The sequence below is a fragment of the Mobula hypostoma genome, chromosome 6 (genome assembly GCF_963921235.1).
Source record: "Mobula hypostoma chromosome 6, sMobHyp1.1, whole genome shotgun sequence".
NCBI lineage: Eukaryota > Metazoa > Chordata > Chondrichthyes > Myliobatiformes > Myliobatidae > Mobula > Mobula hypostoma.
In genome coordinates, this window is record NC_086102.1 from 131,622,989 (window position 1) to 131,645,160 (window position 22,172).

The following is a 22,172-nucleotide window of genomic DNA, read 5'->3' on the forward strand; positions in this document are numbered from 1 at the left end:
TTCCACACAATCCTTTTTGAAGTAGAGGCTATTATCATTAGTCGTCCAATTACTAAAACATCCTCTGATCCCAATTATTTTTAAGCATTAACACCCAACTATCTATTGGCTCTGAAGACTTCACCATCCTTACCATCAGGAGAGTTCCAAAAGGAAGACATTTATGCTTATAGATGTAAGCAGGTCCAATACATATCAAGCAACACACATCAAAGTTGCTGGTGAACACAGCAGGCCAGGCAGCACCTCTAGGAAGAGGTACAGTCGACGTTTCAGGCCGAGACCCTTCGTCAGGACTAACTGAAGGAATAGTAAGAGATTTGAAAGTGGGAGGTGGAGGGGGAGATCCAAAATGATAGAAGACAGGAGGGGGAGGGATGGAGCCAAGAGCTGGACAGGTGATTGGCAAAAGGGATATGAGAGGATCATGGGACAGGCGGCCTAGGGAGAAAGACAAGGGTAGGGGGGGAGAACCCAGAGGATGGGCAAGGGGTATAGTCAGAGGGACAGAGGGAGAAAAAGGAGAGTGAGAGAAAGAATGTGTGTATAAAAATAAATAACAGATGGGGTACGAGGGGGAGGTGGGACATTAGTGGAAGTTAGAGAAGTCGATGTTCATGCCATCAGGTTGGATACATATCAAGCTTGTTTTGGAAATGGTGGGCCAAGGAATATTTACCACAGTTACAGAAACACCAGAATGGTTAGGTATAAAGTTTCCTCCAAGGAGACATTGTGCTTATATTTGATGATACAGCACCTCAAAACTCATGGATCATACTTCATACTTTATTGTTCCCAAACAATTGATACTAGAACGTACAATCATCATAGCGATATTTGATTCTGCGCTTCCCGCTCCCTGGATTACAAATCAATAGTAAATATTAAAAATTTTAATTATAAATCATAAATAGAAAATAGAAAAATGAAAAGTAAGGTAGTGCAAAAAAACCGAGATGCAGATCCGGATATTTGGAGGGTACGGCCCAGATCTGGGTCAAGATCCGTTCAGCAGTCTTATCACAGTTGGAAAGAAGCTGTTCCCAAATCTGGCCTTACGAGTCTTCAAGCTACTGAGCCTTCTCCCGGAGGGAAGAGGGACGAAAAGTGTGTTGGCTGGGTGGATCGTGTCCTTGATTATCCTGGCAGCACTGCTCTGACAGCGTGCGGTGTAAAGTGAGTCCAAGGACAGAAGATTGGTTTGTGTGATGTGCTGGGCTGTGTTCATGATCTTCTGCAGCTTCTTCCTGTCTTGGACAGGACAACTTCCATACCAGGTAGTGATGCACCCCAGAAGAATGCTTTCTACAGTGCACCTATAAAAATTACTGAGGGTTTTAGGGGACAAGCCAAATTTCTTTAGTTTTCTCAGGAAGTAAAGGCGCTGGTGGGCCTTCTTGGCATTGAACTCTGCTTGGTTGGACCAAGTCAGGTCATTTGTGATATTGACCCCCGAAGAATGATGGGAGGAAGTTTTTCCAGACAGAAGAGGATTGGTGCAGCAGGTGCGCATCAAGCCCAAGACCAGCTGTCTGCGCCGACCTATAACGAAGATCTGTCTTCTACAGGAGGCAGAGGTTTGAGGAGCTACAAATCTAGAAGCTTCATGATTTTGACTTGACTTACTGACTGGACAGAGGGTGGTGGGAAAGATCACTGTGTACTGGGCTAAGTGCTGGTAACCTCTGACCTAGATGAATGTTCCAAGAGTTGACTGGAAGAAAAAAAAAGAAAGAGGACATTTGTATAAATGTTAAGATGTTTATCCTTGAAGATTTCATGTCTTCTTTTTCTGTAGTATGTAGTTATAATTATTATAGTGTAATAATTAGGGGCTGGGCTGCAGGAGCCATGTTTCTATTTGCTGTCAGTCTGCATTATATTTGTGTTGCACATTTATTACGGGTAATTTGTTATGTGGACTGGGGAGTGACAGAAGAGAGTATAGTTACAATTTCACGCTTTGTCGTAGGTTAGTTTAGCCTAGTTAGAGGCAAGGAGAGAACTGGGGGTGATATTTTTTTTGTTGACCGCTTACTGGTATTAGACTACTTGGTTACACCAATTGTAACACTGTTATACTGCTTAGTATTGCTAACTTTGCTAATTGGAACACTAATTACTTTTATTTCACTTTCTGCTAATTTTAGTCTTTTTTTTTAAGCCGTAAGATCATTTGTCTTTGCTGGTTTCATAATAGAGGATCAAACGTACTTTTTTCGACTTCGAGCTTAATTATTTTGGAAGCGCATCAACCCCCGTACTCAGTCTCTCAGGGGTTTTGGTTTGTTTTCAAGTAACCAGTACAAAAGGGATACATATTGATTATCGTTACTGCCAAATGAAGCAGCAAATTTTTTTTTTACAAAGCGAGAGCAGTGAAATGTCTTCACAGGAAATGTCCCACACCAGCTTGGTGCTAACCAGATGTCTGCAAGACCACATAACACTGGATATTCATTGATAACAATGGTAAATACTGTATCTAGTTCAGTTCCTCCAAGAATATTTAATTTTGCAGTCACAATTCCCAAATTATATATGAGGTACAATATTATAAAGAAATAATGCTATGTTTTAAAAGATTAATATTTTTTCTTAGATTTTCTAAAATGCTGTATTTATTTCAATCTGTTATACTTTTATTAATAGTAAAACAATGAATACATGTATACAAGCAAAAGGACTCCTTCCTTTTCCTTGGGAAAAAAAGTCAATGACAATCTCTGCTCAAAATTACCATGATACGAAAGAAAATTTTTTTTATATAAAAGATTTTCAATATGGGCACACACTCTCAAAAAGGTTCGCCAGCCCTGACCTAGTCAATTAATTTGTAGTTAGCTCTTCCAACAAAGGACATTATAATTCTTAAGCAAGATCTTTCAAAAAAATGTTGCAATATTATGTTTTCCTCCCAAAACCTTGTCAATGAGCAAAACAATGAAATCAGTAGATTAAATATTTATATCAGATTTTATTATAATCTCGAATGTTAAATTTAGTAAGTATAAAAATAAAGTTGTCAAAGTTAATTGATTTGCCATGAAATGCATTTATCCATTAACATAATGTGCCAGATTTTAAAGTTAAAATTATAGTAATGCATTTTCATAGGTACAGCAATGTCAGACAAATGTCAACGTCCAAAATTACTGGACATAAAAAAAATCATAGCTAACCACTGAAATATATTCAATCTCATGAAGGTGATGCACTCGTACAGTAGGTACAAACTAAAATTACCAGGAAGTCTTGTCATTTCAAGTTCACTAACCCTCTTAGCAATGTCATGGTTGTTAACTACTACAATTCAACTACTAGATTCCTAAATACTTCACTATGTCAAAACCTCTGTAACAATTGCTCGGATATTTTGTATACGAGCTTAACCAGACCCTTTGTTGTAGCCATTGCCACTTGCATTCACACACTTTAATTTTCTTGTCTACCTGCTTCATTATCCTCCTGTCTGGTTGTTGGGCATCCATAGTTACTTGCTCCATTCTCATTACTGCAACATAGTTACTTTGCATTTTCAGTAATTTTCCATTAGGGTCTTTGAAGAGCAAATCTAATGAAGTGACAGGTGCCATTAAATGCTCTATCACTGAAAAATTTGGCTCATGGGAAATTTAAGAACCATTTTTCACTGTAATTCTACAACACAGGAGCAAGTTGACATACACACATCTCAGCAATCAGATCACTACAAAAATGATTCACTTCCTCTGCCTCCAGCAAGCGAGTGTTAGTCAGCAACCAATATAATCGGCCTGTATTATTGGCACCAATTGCTCATGAAGCACTGCTTGGCTCTGGCTGATAAACAAAAGGTAAGATCTCCATTGTTCTGCTGTTGCTCATTACAGCGTTGACCCCTTAGCATCCAGTGTCATATATCATGGAAACCTTGAGATACCTCAAAGAGAAAAATTAGTGTTTACACATTTGAATAGCAAAGTAAAAATCTAAAGTCTTAAAATAACATTGGGGATAATTCACAGCACGTCAAAATACATAAATAATGTCACCACTCTCTCTACACTCCACCATCTGCCTACATGTGTGAAGTCTGGTTACAGTTAAAAAAAACAGAATTAGCAAAATTTGTTTCCGAAGTAGATAAATAAGGCAATTAGGTCTCAAGTTACTTTCCTGCTATTAATCAGTTCATCTTGACAAACTATCGTCAGCTATTCCTGTTTGGATGTTTGGAACATGCCCTAACATAACTAGGTAGATGCAGTGCAAGTTAGCTAAAGCCTAACAAATGCATTTACACTCTGAAGGCTGAAACAAAGATCTCCTGTCCATACAGGTGGATTCTGAATACTTGTTTGGCTCAAAAATGTCATGGTAGATAAGAATTCCTACAAACAACAGCTTTTTAAAAATACCACAAGGATTTCCAACAAATTAGAGGCCAAGTAGACAAAGTACAAGTGACTGTCGTCTAAAATGATGATTAGGAAACCAAACAACAGCCATTCTATACAAAAGACATATGAAGAGTTGGAGGAAGTGTTACACATGACTAAGGTCTTATGTAGATCAGTAATTATATAATTACACCCTTAAAACAACAGCAGTTACCACCACATTGATTAAAAAACAATTGATTCAGATGCCACACACGACTTTAATTAGACTCACACATTCATTTGTGAGACGTGCAATTAAGTCTTAAGTATTAAAATATCAAACAAAAGGGAGCAAATTATCATTCAACATCATTGTTACTCACTTTTTACTGAGTTCTAATATAAGCCAATGGCATCCATCTTTGTTTTTAGATCTTATACTTTTACTTCAATAGACTGTGGAGTATATCTGAGTATGGACATGCTGTTCTCTATGAATTTGTGTGATCATACTGTAATTCTCGTTAAACAAGGGAACCATATGACATGCCTATTTTGCAGCAATTATCGCAATGTCAGAGACGATCTGGAACATTTACACTGTCAATTTAAAATCTCAACAAGTAAATTGTTTAAATCTGCTGCCTTCCAAATAAACCATAATACAGCAGATTCCAGTTAACTGGAACACATTCAGGACCAGTACATTTTGGCCCAGTTAAGCTACTGACCAATTAGCCAAAGTTTCATGGAAACAGTTAAAAACATAAAAAAAGACAAACTGCTGTATAACTTAACAACAAGTTATATATTTAAGTAAAATACAGAACAAATTAGAACACTAACAATACTACTACTATTCTATAAAATTAGTTCCCAATAGTTATCGGAGGAATTTAACTAGCATAGTTGTACACTGCTGTGTTCTTTTAATTAACTGTAAATGAACAAAATCAGCGGACACTACTGCAGATAATGGACTGCCATCATACAATGCTTTAGACAACTGCACCCTCCAAATCTTCATTTTGATTATAACATTCAAGATGACTGTCAATACTGTACCTTCAAATTCTTCATAGTTTCAAACTTGTAGTGAAGTTGTTTCCTTTTCAGTCTCAGCCGTTGCTGGCATCTCCAAGCCTGAATGCTTGAAATCATGGTGAGCAAAACAGTTCTGAATTGTCTTACTACTTATTTCTTGTCAATTATCAGTGGCAAAAAAAAATCACTGCTTTTTGAACACAAACACATGCAACTGACATCGTTATTTAAAAATTGTACACTCTATTTAGAAACTTCTGAGTCCTGCTAAAGAGTTTCAGCCCAAAACATCAACTGTACTTTTTTCCCCCCATAGGTGCTAACTGGCCTGCTGAGCTCCTCCAGTATTTTGTGTGTGTTGCTCGGATTTCCAGCATCTGCAAATTTTCTCTTGTTTCTGCAACAGTCTCCTGCTTAAGATTTGTCCCAAATGAAAGACTGCTCAATTAACCAGAATCCACTGTAATTACAAGTGTACGTGGGTGTACACAACAACACAAGGAATAGGAAACCATTTGGCTCTTTATGCTTTCCATCAATGACATCACTACAACTTTCCTGTACTGACACCATATTCTCTGCTTCCCCAAATATCCATAAATCTATCCCTTTGTCCTGAATATACTTAACACAGAAGTATCCACTGCCCTTTTGGTAAAAGAATTCCAAAGGCTCTCCACCTTCTTCTTTTCACCTCTATCCTGAATGGTCCATCTTTTACTTTGAGAATGAAACCCCGATTCTAGGTATCACACTGGAAGAAGCACCAATCCTGCAATAATTCTGTATGCTTCAATGAATTTTACTCCTCATTCTTCCGAAGTTGGACAGCATATGCCAAGTCTGCTTAACCACCTCTCACACAATAAAGCTGTTACCCAACTGTTAGATGTTACTGTCAGTATAGGTAGCGGGAAACTTCACGAACAACAGCATTCTGGATGCTGTCCCACCACAACCATATATACTGAGGGCCAATTTCAAGTGACTCACACCCCATGTGTTCCCTTCTCATTCCTACCAATCCATCCTGGTTCTCTCGATTTTTGTTCAACTTCTCCATCCCATTTACTGGATTTTTTTTCCTCCTTCACCCACAAACCTATCTGTTTGGGTTTTCTCCCTTAGCATAATCCTTCTATCCAACCACCACACCCCTCCCCCTCAAATCTGCCTCTATCTGCTTATCATGTCTCCCTTATCAGGTACCTCTTGTCACCTTCCACTCACTGTATCTATCTCCCTTTCCTTTTGCCCTACCTGGTTCCATCAGCCCAAAACAGAAGACCTCACCTGTTTCCACATATCACCCACCATTTCTTGAAACTCCCCCTCCCTTCCCAATTGGCTCCATCTGCCCTCTCCACCCACATCACCAAGTTCCACTTATCACCTTCCAGTCCCTTTCATCAACCTTCACTCTGCAGTCCCCCAGTCCCCCATCCAGATCCACCTGCACAAAAGTAATTTTCCTTACCCGCACCTACCAGCCTCCTTCTCCAAACACCTCTCATCTCCCACACCTAGCACCACCTGCTCATCAATCCCCACCCCACCTGTTCCACTTACCATCTTTCTAGCCATCCTACCCCTACCTCTCACTTCTACATACTGGCCATTTTCCTGATCAGTCCCAATGCAAGGTCTCAACCTGAAATGACATCCCTTCACAGATGCTACTTTACATGTCCAGCAGGTTGCCTTTTGCTCCAGATTCCACATCTCCACAACAATATAGCTACACAGCACAGCAACAAACCTGAAGAAGGATCTCAGCCCAAAACGTCGATTGCCTGACCTGCTGAGTTGCTCCAGTATTTTGTCTATGTTGCTTTGGATCTCCAGCATCTGCAGACTTTCTCGTTTTTACAAGGTTCAAAGTAAAATTTACCAGAGTATATGTCACCACATACAACGCAAACAATAGGAATTCTGCAGATGCTGGAAATTCAAGCAACACACATCAAAGTTGTTGGTGAACGCAGCAGGCCAGGCAGCATCTCTAGGAAGAGGTAAAGGTCTCGGCCTGAAACGTCGACTGTACCTCTTCCTAGAGATGCTGCCTGGCCTGCTGCGTTCACCAGCAACTTTTATGTGTGTCACCACATACAACCCTGAGATTCTTTTTCTATGGGCATACCTAGCAAATCTATAGAACAGTAACTGTAACTAGGATCAGTAAACTGTAAACATCAGGAATTGTAAACTGTACAAATGCAGATAATAAATAAAGCATGAAATAACACGATAAGAATCCTTAAATGAGTGTAGTTATCTCCTTTTGTTCCAAGAGTCTGATGGTTGAGGGGTAGTAACTGTTCTTGAACCTGGTGGTACGAATCCTGAGGCTCCTGTACCTTCTACTTGGTGGCAGCAGCAAGAAAAGAGCATGGCCAGGGTGGTGAGGATCTTTGATGATGGATGCTGCTTTTCCACAGCAAGGTTTTATGTAGATGTACTGGGCTGAATCCACTACCTTTTGTAGCATTTTCCACTAAAAGGCATTGGTGTTCCCATACCAGGTCATAACGCAGCCAGTCAGCACACTTTCCACCACACATTTATAGAAGCTTGCCAAGATTTTTGATGACACGCTGAATCTCCTCAGACTCCTGAGGAAGTAGAGGCACTGTTGTGCTTTTTTTGCAAAGAGGGGTCCAGGATAGGTCTTCTGAGATAATTATGAAAACAAGCCAGTTTTAAGTTGTCTCAACTAGTCCTTTCCCATAAACCTGATCTGGAAGTATGTTTTCAATGATAATGTTTTGAAGTCAACCCTTGGCACATTGTTGGAAAGATCTGATAATTAAAATGCTCGATGACACTAAACTCACATAACAGGTACAATGCACATTCACATAGATAAGACGGAAAGCCAGTTTTTGGCATGCTCAGACCAGTCCCACATACTGTGAAGAGTCAGGCTGAGAAGAAACTGGGTAAGACAAAATACAATGGTATTCTTGTGAATGTAGAGCAGACTGATTCAGTCGTATTTATGGGACTGTTCCTGGGGCCAACAAAACTCTGCAGATGTCGACACTACAATGTTCCACTGGATCAAGGTGAATGACAAATATATACCACCCAGTTCACAATTGTACATGGATTTGGCAGATAAAAAGGATTCTGAAAAATGGACATCTTCCAAGCCTACCTAATAGTTAACATTGTTAAAGAACCCAACGAAAACAAGGGTTCTATTCATACTTCCGAGTCTTTTCCCAAGATTTTCCAGGCGAAGATAGGTAAAATGTTCTTTGTCATGAGTCACTGCATTTGCATGGAAGATTATCTGTTGATTGCCAAAGCACACAAGATGAAAACTTTTTGAACTTGGAAAAAGTGTTCAGGTTACACGAGCACAAGGTGAAACAGAAATGATGCAAATGCATCCTTTGCATTCAACAGTAACGAACCTTTGTTTGAAAATTGATGTCAATGACACAGAACCGACTAAGAACAATGTAGAAACATCTAACAATATGCCGAAAACTTTTCACATTCAAAAGGAGCAAACACAATTAAGCACAAATTGATAAAAAAGTCAATAGTACTTTCAAATTCAGTCACTGGAACTCATGCACATGGATGAACATTGAAAGAATGGTCAGAACTTAACCCATGTGCAGATCACTACTTCAAATCAGACAGGAGGCAAGCAAAAGTGCAGGCATAGTGGTTTATTATGCAACACCTTAAGAGAAAAGATCTCGACCACAGGAATAATCAGCTTTAAAGCCACTGCAAGCAGGTTTGTTTTCTGGTCCAATACAGACAATGTCCTTTCAGATAATGTAGTAATGTGGCCAAATTTGTGGAAAATGAGCCACTAACTCAGCTTTCCAGTCAAGGTGACAGCTCTCTGGACCTTCCCAGAGTACAGAGCAATTACGAGCAGGTTAGGTCACTTGGCATCTCAATTACTCTACCATTCAATAAGACCATAATTAATCCGATAGCACCCTCAGCTTCACATTCCTTTGACTATCCACAGTAAACTTTCACCCCTTGCTAATCTAATACTGATCTACATCCAACTTAAAAATAATCAAATACTCTTCTTCCACATATAAGGAAGAGTTCCAATGATTCAGAAAATTCAAAAGGTGGGGAGGGGGAAAATCACATCACCCTTCTTTGAAAAGTAACCCCTTATTTTTCAAATAATGCCCATTTCTATATTCTAACACAAGAGGAAATATCTGCGCACTGGTCATTATGTGGTGTGCCTGCCCTATGTAATATAACAAAATCACTAGCTGTCTTGTATGTTCTATCTGCTGCCTTAGAATGATCAAATACAAAATTAAGTCCTCTGCCATGCAAATGTATCATGCACCTTAACACCTTTGTGAAGAGACTAGAACAGTGAACAGTACAATGCTAGAAGTGGCTCTTCGTTCTACAGTGTTGTGCCAAATTAATTAAACTAGTAATAAATACCTAAATGAGGTCTCCCCTCAATCTCTGCTACTGCAGAGAAAACAACCCAAGATTGATCAATCTCTCCTTATAGCACATGCCCCCAATCCAGGCAGCATCCTCTTCTGGTTGTTCTTCAAAACAGCTACAGACTTCCTATAACGGAGCAACCAGAATTGAATGCAGCCTAGCCAGCGTTTTGCAAAGCTGCAACACAACTTTTGAACTCTGGAACTGAGTGCCTCGACTAATAAAGGCATCATGCCTGCTTTATCTATCAACCTGTGCAGCCGCTTACAGGGAGCTGTGGACTTAGACCCAAGGCCCTCAAATCAGCTCAGATAAGGGCACTGCCGTTAACAGAGCACTGACACTCTACGTTTAATCTCCTAAAGTACAACACCGCACTCTTGGCCCGATTAAACTCCATCTGACATTTCTCCGCCTATATCCGCAACAGATTGTCTACATTATCCACAACGCTACCAATCTCTGCATTTCTGTGAACTTATTAACTCAGCCAAATACATTTTCACCCTAGTCGTTACATATCATTAAAATGATTAGCATTGAAAATGCATTTGGGTGGAATCAAACCATGACCCTGTAATACTCCAAAAGCACATCGAGTCACTCATTTTTTTTTAATCACCCAAAGCAAAACATTGACAGCAGTTATAAACAGTTCTTTTACATGTTAAGATCTTTGGAACTTAGACATAACTAAACTTAGATAAATTCCTATTGTAAATAACAAGTACTTTAGTAAGGCCCACTTGGCTCTCTTTACCCTCATTAAAATTTCAGTTGAAAATTTGCACAGCCATGTCTCAGAAATCAAAATTTCTGGGTTTTTTAGAATATTAATTTCTGCCGTTGAATGACAATTATAAAAATACACATGAACAATTCTGGTTCCTTTTAGGTAGCTGACATCATGATACAAAAATTAAAGCAAAGGCCTCAAGCAGTTTGTTAGTGCACTTTTAAAGCTATTATAACCAGTGGAATGTTGTCTTTAATCTTAACAAGAAGCTTTTTCAGGTGACAATTCCAGTTTATCATAACACTTGTAATTGTGCAAAGTATACAAATAAATTATGCAAATCCTTTATTCATAAGCATGAAACTTTTGGTTCAAAACAAAAACAACAAAATATCAGAATTTTGACCATTTTGATGCCTCTATGTATAGAACATACTTTTGTTTTGAGTTATTGTCATAAACTTTCAAACTCCACTGTGAAGGCAATTTGAGCAGTTCATCCTAGTTGAGGTACATTGCTTTGCTCAGTGAGAATAATCTGAGTCCTGCAGGAATGAACATAACATGACAGAATTCTTCATTCAAATGGAAAGTGGAGCCATTCAAAGGAAGGAAACTATAAAAGGTACGAGGAGTGAGATGACAATGACAGGTAGGGAACTTCATTAAAAAGGCATAACAGTGGTAGACAACGGCTAACATTTAAGGGAGCGATAAAAGAACTACATCACTAAAACACAAAAGAAAAAGTAACCATGACTTCTAAACGTAGTAAGGATAGTATTAAATCCTGAATTAAAAGCGGCATCTAAAGCAACTGAAATAGTAGCAGGCCTGAGGATTTACAGCACAAGGATTCAACAAAAAAAAATCAAAAATTTGATTAGAAGGGAAAAATAAAATTACTTAAAACCTTGTAGAGAATATAAAAGTGGACTGTAAAAAGTTCTACACGTATGAAAAGAAAAGTAAAGATCAACATAGATATGTATATTCAGGAAAGGGAGTATTTATAATGCGGAATAAAGAAATGGTGGAATAATAGAACAAATAATTTATGTTCAGAGATAATCACAAATAATTCACAGAAATGCTAAGGAACCAAGAAAGGGGTTTTAAAGAGAATTAGTATTAGGTTGAAAATAAGAGATGGAAAAATGAATGCTAATAAATCCAAAGGACGATATCTGCATCCCAAAATACTAAAAGAGAAAGCCATGAAAATTCTGGATATATTGGTTCTCAACTTCTAAATGTCTGCAGTCTATAGAATAATTCCTACAGATTTCAGGACAGCAGGTATAACGTCACCGTTTTTTTAAAAAAAGGAAGAAAACAAAATGATAGTCTGAAATCAGTGGCTGGTAAAATGTCAGTCTATTTTAAAGGAATGAGTTAACTACATACTAAGAAAATAAAACCAAGAATAGACAAAGTCAACATGAAATTATGAAAAAGAAATTGTGCTTGACAAACTTACTGAAATTTCAGAACTAACTAGTAGAATAGATAAGGGAAATCCATTTGATGTGTATTTGGATTTTTTGAATGTCTTTGATAATATCGCACATGAAATAGAGACACAAGAGACTACAGATGCTGGAATGTGCTGGAGAATCTCATTAGCATCAATTGGTGCCTCGGAATCCTTTCACCCCGTCTCCTCTCTATGCCGAGCATCTCACCCCTCCATTCTCGGTCCTGATGCAGGGTTTTGTATTTTGTTGAGTATTATTGCTTCAGACAAGCAAAAGACAAGGTAGTACACTCCCACTGGTGGGTAGCTCAGATATCCTTTCTGTGCAATAAATGAATACAGCTCCTTTTGCATAGAATAAATGCAAAGGCAGGTTTACCTGAAGTTTTCAGAGCTACAGAAAGATAAAATAAGCTCACAAATATCAATATTAAAATCCAGGAACATTCACCTTATTCTTTATTGTTCTCTCTCATGCCTCAATAAAATGCATTCATTTTTCCTCTATTGCCTGTAAAAAGTTCAAGCACTCTCCATCAAGCCAACCATTTGAGTTTGAAACTGCTTTTCCAGGAATTATTGCTTACAAACATAAAATTGAAAATATCATTATTAAAGCTAATTAGTTCTTAAACAGTTATAGATTTGAAGATAAGTCCATTGTGTTGAGAATGCTCCTCTCAGCCTTGAATGATTGCTGATCAGGCTAAGTGCGTCCGTATAACATATGATCATAGGAAATAGCAGCAAGAGGCAACCATTCAATCCCTCAACCCTCCTCCACCACTCTTAAGATCAGAGTGGATCTCCTACTTCAGCGCCACTTGCCTGACCAACCCCGACATTCCACAATTTCCTTGGGCTCAGTCACTGAATACATCCAGGCAGAATATATCAGTCTCTGCCATCAATACATCCAGAGAACAAGCCTCCCACAACCTTTCTGGACACAGAATTCTAAAGATACGCCAGTTCCAAATTGCTGACTCCTTATTCTGAGTCTGTTACCTCTGGTCCAGGGAAAACATCATGCCAAATCTATCACATTGACACCGTTATTATTTTATATATTTAAAATGAGATCATCCATCATTCTTCTAAACTCAATTAGCATCCACCATTCTTCTAAACTCAGTATTACCTAATCACTAGCCATAAGACATAATGACAGTAGGTGGTGCGATAGTGCAGTGGCCAGTAAATACAGTGGCAGAGATTGGGTTTCAAGTCTCACTGCTGTCTATAAGGAGTTTGCATGTTCTGACCGCATGCATTTCCTCCAAGTGCCTGGTTTCTTCCCACAGTCCAAAGCTGTGCACATGCTACGTTGACGCCAAAAGCATGGCAACACTTCGGGGCTGACCCTAGCATGTCCTCGGACTGTGTTTGTCTTTGATGCAAACTATACATATGTTTCAATGTTTTGATGTAGACATGTCAAATAAAGGTAATCTTTCTTTATATCCACCGCCCCAGTCATTCACATTAATACATCAGAGAGTTTCAGATGACACTATGCTGCAATTATTGACGAGCATAGCTTTATGATCAGTATTGAGATATTTGAATTGTAACAAAACGCTCCCATCCAACACATCATACCAAAGTGCTTTGTGCAATATTGTCTCAATCCCACTTTCACATATTTACTCCTGAGCTGTGTAATTTAACTAAATATTCAGCAATTAAAATTTAGAACAAAAATGACAATTCTCAATATACTTCAAAAATGCACAGAAAGAACATGATTCATTTTTTGCACTCTTACTTTCCATTTTTCTATTTTCTATTTATGATTTATAATTTAAATTTTTAATATTTACTAACTTTTACTATTTTAAATATTTTTAATATTTAATATTTGTAATCCAGGGAGTGGGAAGCGCAGAATCAAATATCACTGTAATGATTGTACGTTCTAGTACCAATTGTTTGGTGACAATAAGTATTAGCCACTTTTGATGCTTTTTAAAAGTTAATACAATGTGAACTAGCATGTGTTACATATTGCAGATTTTCCTCCATGAACAGGAGAAAGTTTGCAGACCCTGGAAGTCCAAAGCCACACACGCAAAATGCTGGAGGACAGGCAGCATCTATGGAAATGAATAGACAGCTGATGTTTCAGGCCAAGACCCTTCTAAAAGCTGTGCTAGCAGGTCTGGGTGAGTACACCTGGTTGAAGAGTTGGAGGGCAGCAGAGATCACAGAGGGCGAGCAGTGAGAGAGGGTTTCACTGAACTTCAGGTATCTTTCGAGAGACTGGGGGTCACCCGTTTTTCTAGAATAACTGTAATCCATTTGAAGGTAAGTCCATCGAGCTGGCAAGTATTTCCTGAATAATGTTCCATTGAAAATGAAGAAACAGTGATTAGAACTTCACTGACTGAAGGAGAACTTTCCAGGTTGTAATGTTTTTACACGTCTTGTGACTTTATCCTTCTCGACAGTAGAGGTCACAGGTGAAGGGTGCTGGGAAAGCTGCTGTCAAAAATTTCTGACACAGTGAAAGAGGTGAATAGAGTGCAAATCCAAAGGTCCAAACAATCCAATTGTCCCAGGTGTCAAGTTCTTTGCATGTTGCTGATCCTAAACGCTTCCAAGCAAATGGAGAGAGCATTCTTGAAAGCCTGATAGTGGAAAAGCTTTGTGGAAATCAAGAGATCGGCCTTTTATCATGCCATAGGCAGCAGCCTATTCTTAAAGCAATGGTATTCATGTGGAATGTCCAGTTAAGCTTTGGGTCAAGGTTCACAGTTAGGATGTTGACAGTGGGTGTTCTGGCAACGGTGTGGTGACTTTGTTGGATGCCAAGGGGAAGCACTGTAGACTCTCTTACTGGAAATGGTCATTAAATGGTTTAAACATCAACTTCCATTAATCAGTTCATGGCAGAATTTTGTACAACTCTTTCCTATGTGCAGAAACTGCCTCAGCTACCACAAGTTATCCTGAACATAAACATCCCTACTTCTGTCTTAGTTGCACTAACTAAAGATATTTGGCTCAAAAAAAACACCTGCAGCAATGTCTTGGTGATGAGATGGCTGACTTCCAAAAACACTATGAATTTCCTTTGTGCTCAGTATCACTGCAGCCACTGGAGAATATTCTACTAAACCACCTCCTCCTCCTCTTTGATCCTTTCTTTACCCTATTATTCTAAAAAAATATAGCTTGCAAAGTTTGTATCAGCTTTGTTCTAAATGTCTGGTAAGTATTCTTACCTTAGTTTAAACAGGGATATTAAAATAGAATATTGAAATCAGCAATTACCTACATAAAGGTTAAAACTGACAAAAAAAATCCAGAAATCACAAGCGGCTAATATGATCACATATAAGATTAGACAAAGCTCATGTACTGATTAATGCAAGAAAGAAATGAAGTCACAAGTTCAATTAACTGGCTTGGGACACAGTTCTAAAGCACAAAGGGATATAACATGCTCAAATTATATCCAGCCATTAAGAGATAATTTATACCAGTACACTAAGGTCACTTTCAGTATTTTATTGTATAGATGGTTTCTTGTTCCATTCACATTCTGATGTAAGAAGTCATAATAAAATTTGATGCAAGAAAAATGGGAATCTTCCAGACACCATATTTTGGTGAGGAAAATTCCCTCAGCAGTTTAATTTTCACACTCCCATAATAGTGATGTTTGCTACTGGTTCCTCATATACACCTAACACAACACAGCATTACATAACAGAGCCTAACAAAAGTCTGAGAAAGTTAAAAATTCCCCTGAATTAGGCAGGTTTCAGCCCCAGTGTGTGTCTTCTTCAACTGCATATTGGCCCACTTGCTCATTAAAATTCCACCTATTGTTTTGGCAACCTGTTATCAATCTTTACCTAGTGATAAACCATCATACTGAATTTACAGTTTAAGAAATCAAAGGAAAAGAATTTGAAAATATACCACTCATTGTAAGTGTAACAATAACATTTTAAATGAACTAGTTTGTTTTACTTGTTTAAGTCAAACCTATATTGCATTCTTGTAAATATTCATTGCAGAAGATTAAGTAAAATTCATCAATTTTGTTTCAAATATTATTTTCCTTTTGGTTTAGTGCAGATCATTATAGTGAGTACCATTTTGTGTTTGGTGCAATTTTAACAAAATTGAAAAATAAAATTAATCATTAACACGATAAGAAAAATATTCAACGTAACATAAAGCAGCGACAGATGGCTCAAATGACAACTTCCTTCTGGATACACTGGGGCATGAATGACATTTTATCATTGCAATTCTAACCATGGCTTTAAACAAAAACTCTCTCATTCACTAACAAGCTGCTTCATAACAGATTCCACATAACAATTATTAAACAGTATTTTTTAAAACTTTTTCAGTATACCCAAGTATAATTTTACTGGCACATAAGTGCTACATTCAGTAAATTGGAGCTAACTGGAGCTAATTCAGCTAACTGTAACAGGCCTCAAATTGCGAGATGCAACAATGTACTCGTTATACCACCTGAAGTACTGAATCAAACTGACTAATAATGCCACGTGAAATAAAACTATTTTTTCACACGCTCTCGAATTTTTGAATGGCGTGGTATTATGGATGACTGAAAATTGGTTATACAACAGCCCACAGGCAAGTTGAAAGATATACTTTAAAGTTCTTGACAGTCATCCATTTTACAGTAATTGTCTCTCCTCCCCTGCCAATTCATTAATATGTTTTTTTTTGTATTTATCCATTAACGATCATCCCTTCCCTAGTCCGTAAACACTCCTTACCTTCGATGCTGATGACATGGTCCCTGATCTGATTCTGAAGGATGGGGTCCTCGATTCTCTCCAGCAGGTCGTAGATAGTGTAGATGTTGGGATGGACGCTCTCGAATCGCTGGATCTCGGCTCGGATGGCCGCGGAATTGGCCAGCTGCTGCTGGTAATTCATCATTTCACCGAAACCCAAGGACGGAGGGGCAGGGAAGCGCTCACACATACAGGGACACAGAGTAAGGTAGACAGGGTCACAAAAACAGGGGAGGAGGGGAGGGGTTGGGGAACCACCAAACTATAGCACAGTCTCTCCCCACCATCCACCACCTCGCACACACTCTCCTCCGCCAACAGTTCCACAGTCTCGACACAGGATCCGGCGAGAATCCGCTCCATAAGCCGCCGCTCTGCCTGTGTTTTCTGCCCCACTCCTCAGGCTGCGGGTGGCTGTATGCAGCGGCGACTCTCCCTCACAGTAGCTTGTTTCACATCGCGCTGTTAATCTCCCAACGGACCAGACCAGGCTGGGGATTTTTTTTTCTCTCTCTCTCTCTCTCCGCTTGTTCCTGGTTTCCCGCAATGGCCCGGACTGGAAGCCTGGCTCTCCCGCTCAAAGCCCGTCCCGCTCACACACTCGCACTTGATCCCGACCCGCCGCAGCTGCCGCACTCGCCCCGTGACGTCACGGGTCCAGCCCCGGCTCCGCTCGGCTCGGATCAGCCCGGCGCAGCCCTCCGCCGGGCAAAGTGGGCCTAGCACCGCTCCAAAAGTCACTCCAGCCAAAGAGCCAACGGGCAAAACGCAGACCAGCACGATCCTGACCCGGCGCCGGGCAATGTCAGCCCAGAGTAATCAAGCAAAATTCTGCTCAACACAGCCTCAAAGTTCCAGCTGTGTGGTAGCAGCCCAGTACCCAGCACATGTTGGAAACGTCGCGCCAGCTCAGATTCTGCTTAATCCCCAGCTGGACAATGATAATTCCGATGTAAATCGAGCCAGGAAATGTCTCAACAGCGCAGTCTCAGTAAAGATACCTTTCACAAGCGGAGTTCTAACACGTGCCCAGCAAAGCAGCAGTCATTCCCATGCAATGTCATCCCAGCGCAAATTACCGAGTGAGCAGCGTAGTTTATATCTTTATAAAATTACAACATCATATTCAACCAACCTAATGGAGTTCATTGAGGTTGCATCCAATTCAGCCAGCTTTCAGTAAAGTCTCACACAGGAGATTGATACGCAGGGTTAGACCTTTTGGATTGGGGGGATAGTGTGCATTTAAAACTGGTTATCAAACAGAAATAAAAAGTGAGAATAAATTAATCTTTCTTCGGTTAGAAGTTGTATCCAGAGATATAACAGAGGAATCGGTGCTTGTGATCAGCTATTCATCACTTAACACATTGATTACAATCGGAATCAGGTTTAATATCACCTACATATGTCGTGAAATTTGTTAACTTTGCGGCAGCAGTACAATGCAATACATAATATATTTTTAAAATGTGAATTACACTAAATATATATATAATAGTTAAATAAGTAATGCAAAAACAAATTTTATAAATGTAATGATGTAGTGTTCATGGGTTCTATATCCATTTAGAAATCAGATGGCAGTAGGAAAGAAGCTGTTCCTGAATCACTGAGTGTGTGGCTTCAGGTTTCTGTACCTCCTTCCTGATGGGACCCTTAATGATGGACACTACCTTTCTGAGGAACCACTCCTTGAAGATGTCTTGGATACTTCAGAGGCTAGTGCCCAGGATGGAGCTGACTAAATTTACAACTTCCTGCAGCCTACTTCAATCCTGTACAGGACTCCCCCCCCCCCCCCAATACCAGACAGTGATGCAGCCAGTTAAGATGCACTCCACGGGACACCTGTGGAAATATGTTAGCAACACACACAAGATGCTGGAGGAACTACTCTTCAGCTTTTTTTCTTCAGTCCTGCCAAAGGGTTTCAGCCCAAAACATCGACTGTGCTTTCTTCCATAGATACTGCCTGGCCTGCTGAGTTCCTCCAGCACTTTGTGTGTGTTGCTCAGATTTCTAGCATCTGCAGAAATTCTCTTGTTTGTAGAAAAATGTGAGTGTTTTAGGTGACATACCAAATCTCCTCAAACCCCTAATGAGATACTGTATAGCTGCTGCCTTGATTTCTTTATAGCTGCATCGATATTTTGGGACCAGGTTAGGTCCACCGAGATAGTAACACCCAGGAATTTGAAATTGCTTACTCTCTCCATTTCCCACTCCTCTATGAGGACTGGTGTGTATTCCCTTTCTGAAGTCCACAATCATCTCTTTGGTCTTACTGACATTGAGTGCAAGGTTATTGCTGCGACACCACTTGACTAGCTGGTATATCTCGCTCCTGTACGTCCTCTCGTCACCATCTGAACTTCTGCCACCACACTTGAGCTGTGTCTAACCACACAGTCATGGGTGTAGACAGAGTAGGGCAGTGGGCTAAGCACACATCCCTGAGGTGCGCCAGTGTTGATGGTCAGCAAGGTGGAGATGTTATTAATGATCCGCACAGATTGCAGCTTCCAGTTAAGAAGTCGAGGTTACAGTTGCAGAGGGAGGTACGGGGGTCCAGGTTCCGTAACTTCTCGATCAGGGCTGTAGGAGACCAAGGTTTGACTAAAGGGATATGGCTGAGGGGACCAAGTATCATATTTTGAAGTTGGCTGATGGTATGAAACTAGATGGAATTGGGTATAGGGGGAGAGAATACAGTGTGAACAGAAACACGGCAAATCCAATATTGTGTGGAAAAATGTGAAGTTATCTACAGTACTTTGGAGCACAAATTAGAAAAGTAAAATATTTTAAATGGGTAATGATGATGCACAATGGTACCCGAGCTTTGTATATATATCACCAAAAGACAGCATGCAATTGCAGCAAATGATTGAGAAGGCTAGTAGTATGTCAGTCTTTATTATAAGAGGATTTCAGTGTAGGTGTCAACATATATTACGGCAAGTACCTTTGAACTTGGTGAGACCACACCCACAGTATTGAGTTTCAGCTTCATCTCTTTACCTTTAAAATGGTACACTTACCATACAGGAAATGCAGGAATGGTTCACTAGACTGGTTTTGGGGAATGAGTGATCAGGTAGACCAGCTGCAGATGCTGGAATCAGAAGGAGGAACTCAGCAGGCCAAGCGACATCACGAATTGTCAATGTTTCAGGTCGAGATTCTGTACCAGGACTGAAGGTGGAGAGGCATCATAAAGAAAGGCACACAAAATGCTGGAGGAACGCAGCAGGTCAGGCAGCATCTATGAAGAGCAATAAACAGTCAACCTTTTGAGCTGAGACCCTTCATCAGGACTGGAAAGGAAACGGGAGGGTGCCAGAATAGAAAGGTGGGGGAGGGGAAAGAAGATAGCTAGAAGCTGATAGGTGAAGCCAGGTGGGTAGGAAAGGTAAAGAAGGAATCTGAAAAGAGAGGAGAATGGACCATCAGAATGGACTAATGGAAGGAGGAGTGACATCTACTTTTTAAGAGGCTAGAGTGGTGAATAGAAGAAGGGGGAGATGGAGGGAATTTTTTTTTAACCAGGGAGAAATCAATATTCATGCTATCAGGTTGGAGGCTACTCATACAGAATACAAGGCATTGCTCCTTCACCTTGAGGGTGGCCTCATCATGGCACAAGATAAGGCCATGGACCAACATGTCAGAACAGGAATGGGAATCGGAATTTAAATGTTTGGCCACCAAGAAGTTCCACTTTTGGAGGATGGAGTGGAGGTGCTCAACAAAACAGTCTCCCAACTTAAGATGGTTCTCACCAACTAGAGGAGGCTGCATCGGGAGCACTGGACACAATGGCCGGCCCCAGAAGATTCACAGATGAAGTGTTGCCTCACCTAGAAGGACTGTTTGGGTCCCTGAATGGAGGCAAGGGGGGGAGGTGAATGGGCAGGTGCTGCACTTTGACCGCTTGTATCTAAGATATTGCTCCTCCAACCTGACAGTGGCCTCTTTTTGGCAGAAGAGGAGGCCATGGACTGACGTGTGCGAATGGGAATGGAGATTGCATTGCAATAAAATGGTTGGCCACTGGGAAATACTGTTTTTTTTCCAGATGGAATGAAGGTGCTCAACAAAGCGGTCCCCCAATCTATGTCAGGTTTCACCAATGTAGAGGAGGCCACATTGGGAGCACATATAGTAGATGACTCCAGGCAACTGTAGGAGGTAGAAAAAACTATTAAGTCATAGTAAGAAGCACACAGGCCTTCATTGCAAAGGTGTTTGAACACAAGAGTAATACAATCTTAATACAATTACTGTACATGGGGCCCGAGTGCATTTGAAATAAGAGTGTAGTGAAATATAACATACACATTTAGAATATCATTGGTATAACACATCCATATTATACATGATTTGTCAGCAAGATAATGGTAGCTTTTCCAATCTAAAAGCAAATGTTAAGTGTGCCAGATTCTGTTGGGAGATAAACAGTTAATATTTCAGGTTATGAGTCTTTTATCAAAAATGAGAAAAGGTGGCAATAAAGCAAGAAATGGAGGAGGAAGAAAGGACAAAAAGGCCCGTAAAAGGGTTACAGGAGGACATGTTAAATGACAAAAGAGAAAATAGCCCAAAGCAAACAAAGATAGTAATGTCAGTTTTTCATCCAATCAGCATAAGAACAAAGAAACAGGAACAATTTTGCAGCTTTATTGGAACAAAGTTGATCTCTACCTCAATAAAAATGTAACTGCCTTTTCTCAATATATAGCAATCTCTAAATTTTATCTTTGAAATTTTCAATTGACTGACAGTGTTCCAATTCCTACTATTCTTTCTGAGTAGACTCTGTTAATCCCATTATCAAATAAAAACGTTGAACTCCTCCCTCTTGAATGACATTTTAAACTTAAATTTATGCACCCTATTCTCATAATTTCTTCTTTTTAATCAATCCTTTGGGATCAAGGATAATTTTCAATCTAGTTTTGTGTTTCCTAAAGTGATCAATAAGGCCAATGTGGGAACGGCAGGCTACTCCACAGACAGTACAAGAGAAGCCAGACTTGGTAGGTGGATAGTTGAAGGTACTGTTTTCCTTCCACCATTACACAAGGGTGTCTGTGTGCTCCTAAGTGCTCCACCTCTGAGTCCCAATACCATCCTGAATAGTCTTCCACTTTGAGTAAGTAGTCATAAGTCAGAAAATCACACTCTGTTCGTGATGTTGAATTACCACAAGAAAACTTCGAGTACATCCGAAGCAACACACTCAAAATGCTGGAGGAACTCAGCAAGCCAGGCAGCATCTATGGAGATGAACATTTCAG

The 22,172-nt window shown here is 39.8% G+C and overlaps 1 protein-coding gene across 2 annotated transcripts in view; it reads right to left on the reverse strand.

Moving 5' to 3' along the window:
- The window catches only part of agap1 (ArfGAP with GTPase domain, ankyrin repeat and PH domain 1), a 683,413-nt gene extending 665,588 nt beyond the window's left edge, over positions 1-17,825 (reverse strand). For both annotated transcript variants that reach the window (XM_063051721.1, XM_063051720.1), the window contains exon 1: positions 16,849-17,825. In XM_063051721.1, coding sequence (XP_062907791.1) covers positions 16,849-17,059 — 211 coding nt within the window. In that variant the 5' untranslated portion in view covers positions 17,060-17,825. The remainder of the gene's footprint in view (positions 1-16,848) is intronic.
- Between the last annotated feature and the right edge of the window lie 4,347 nt (positions 17,826-22,172).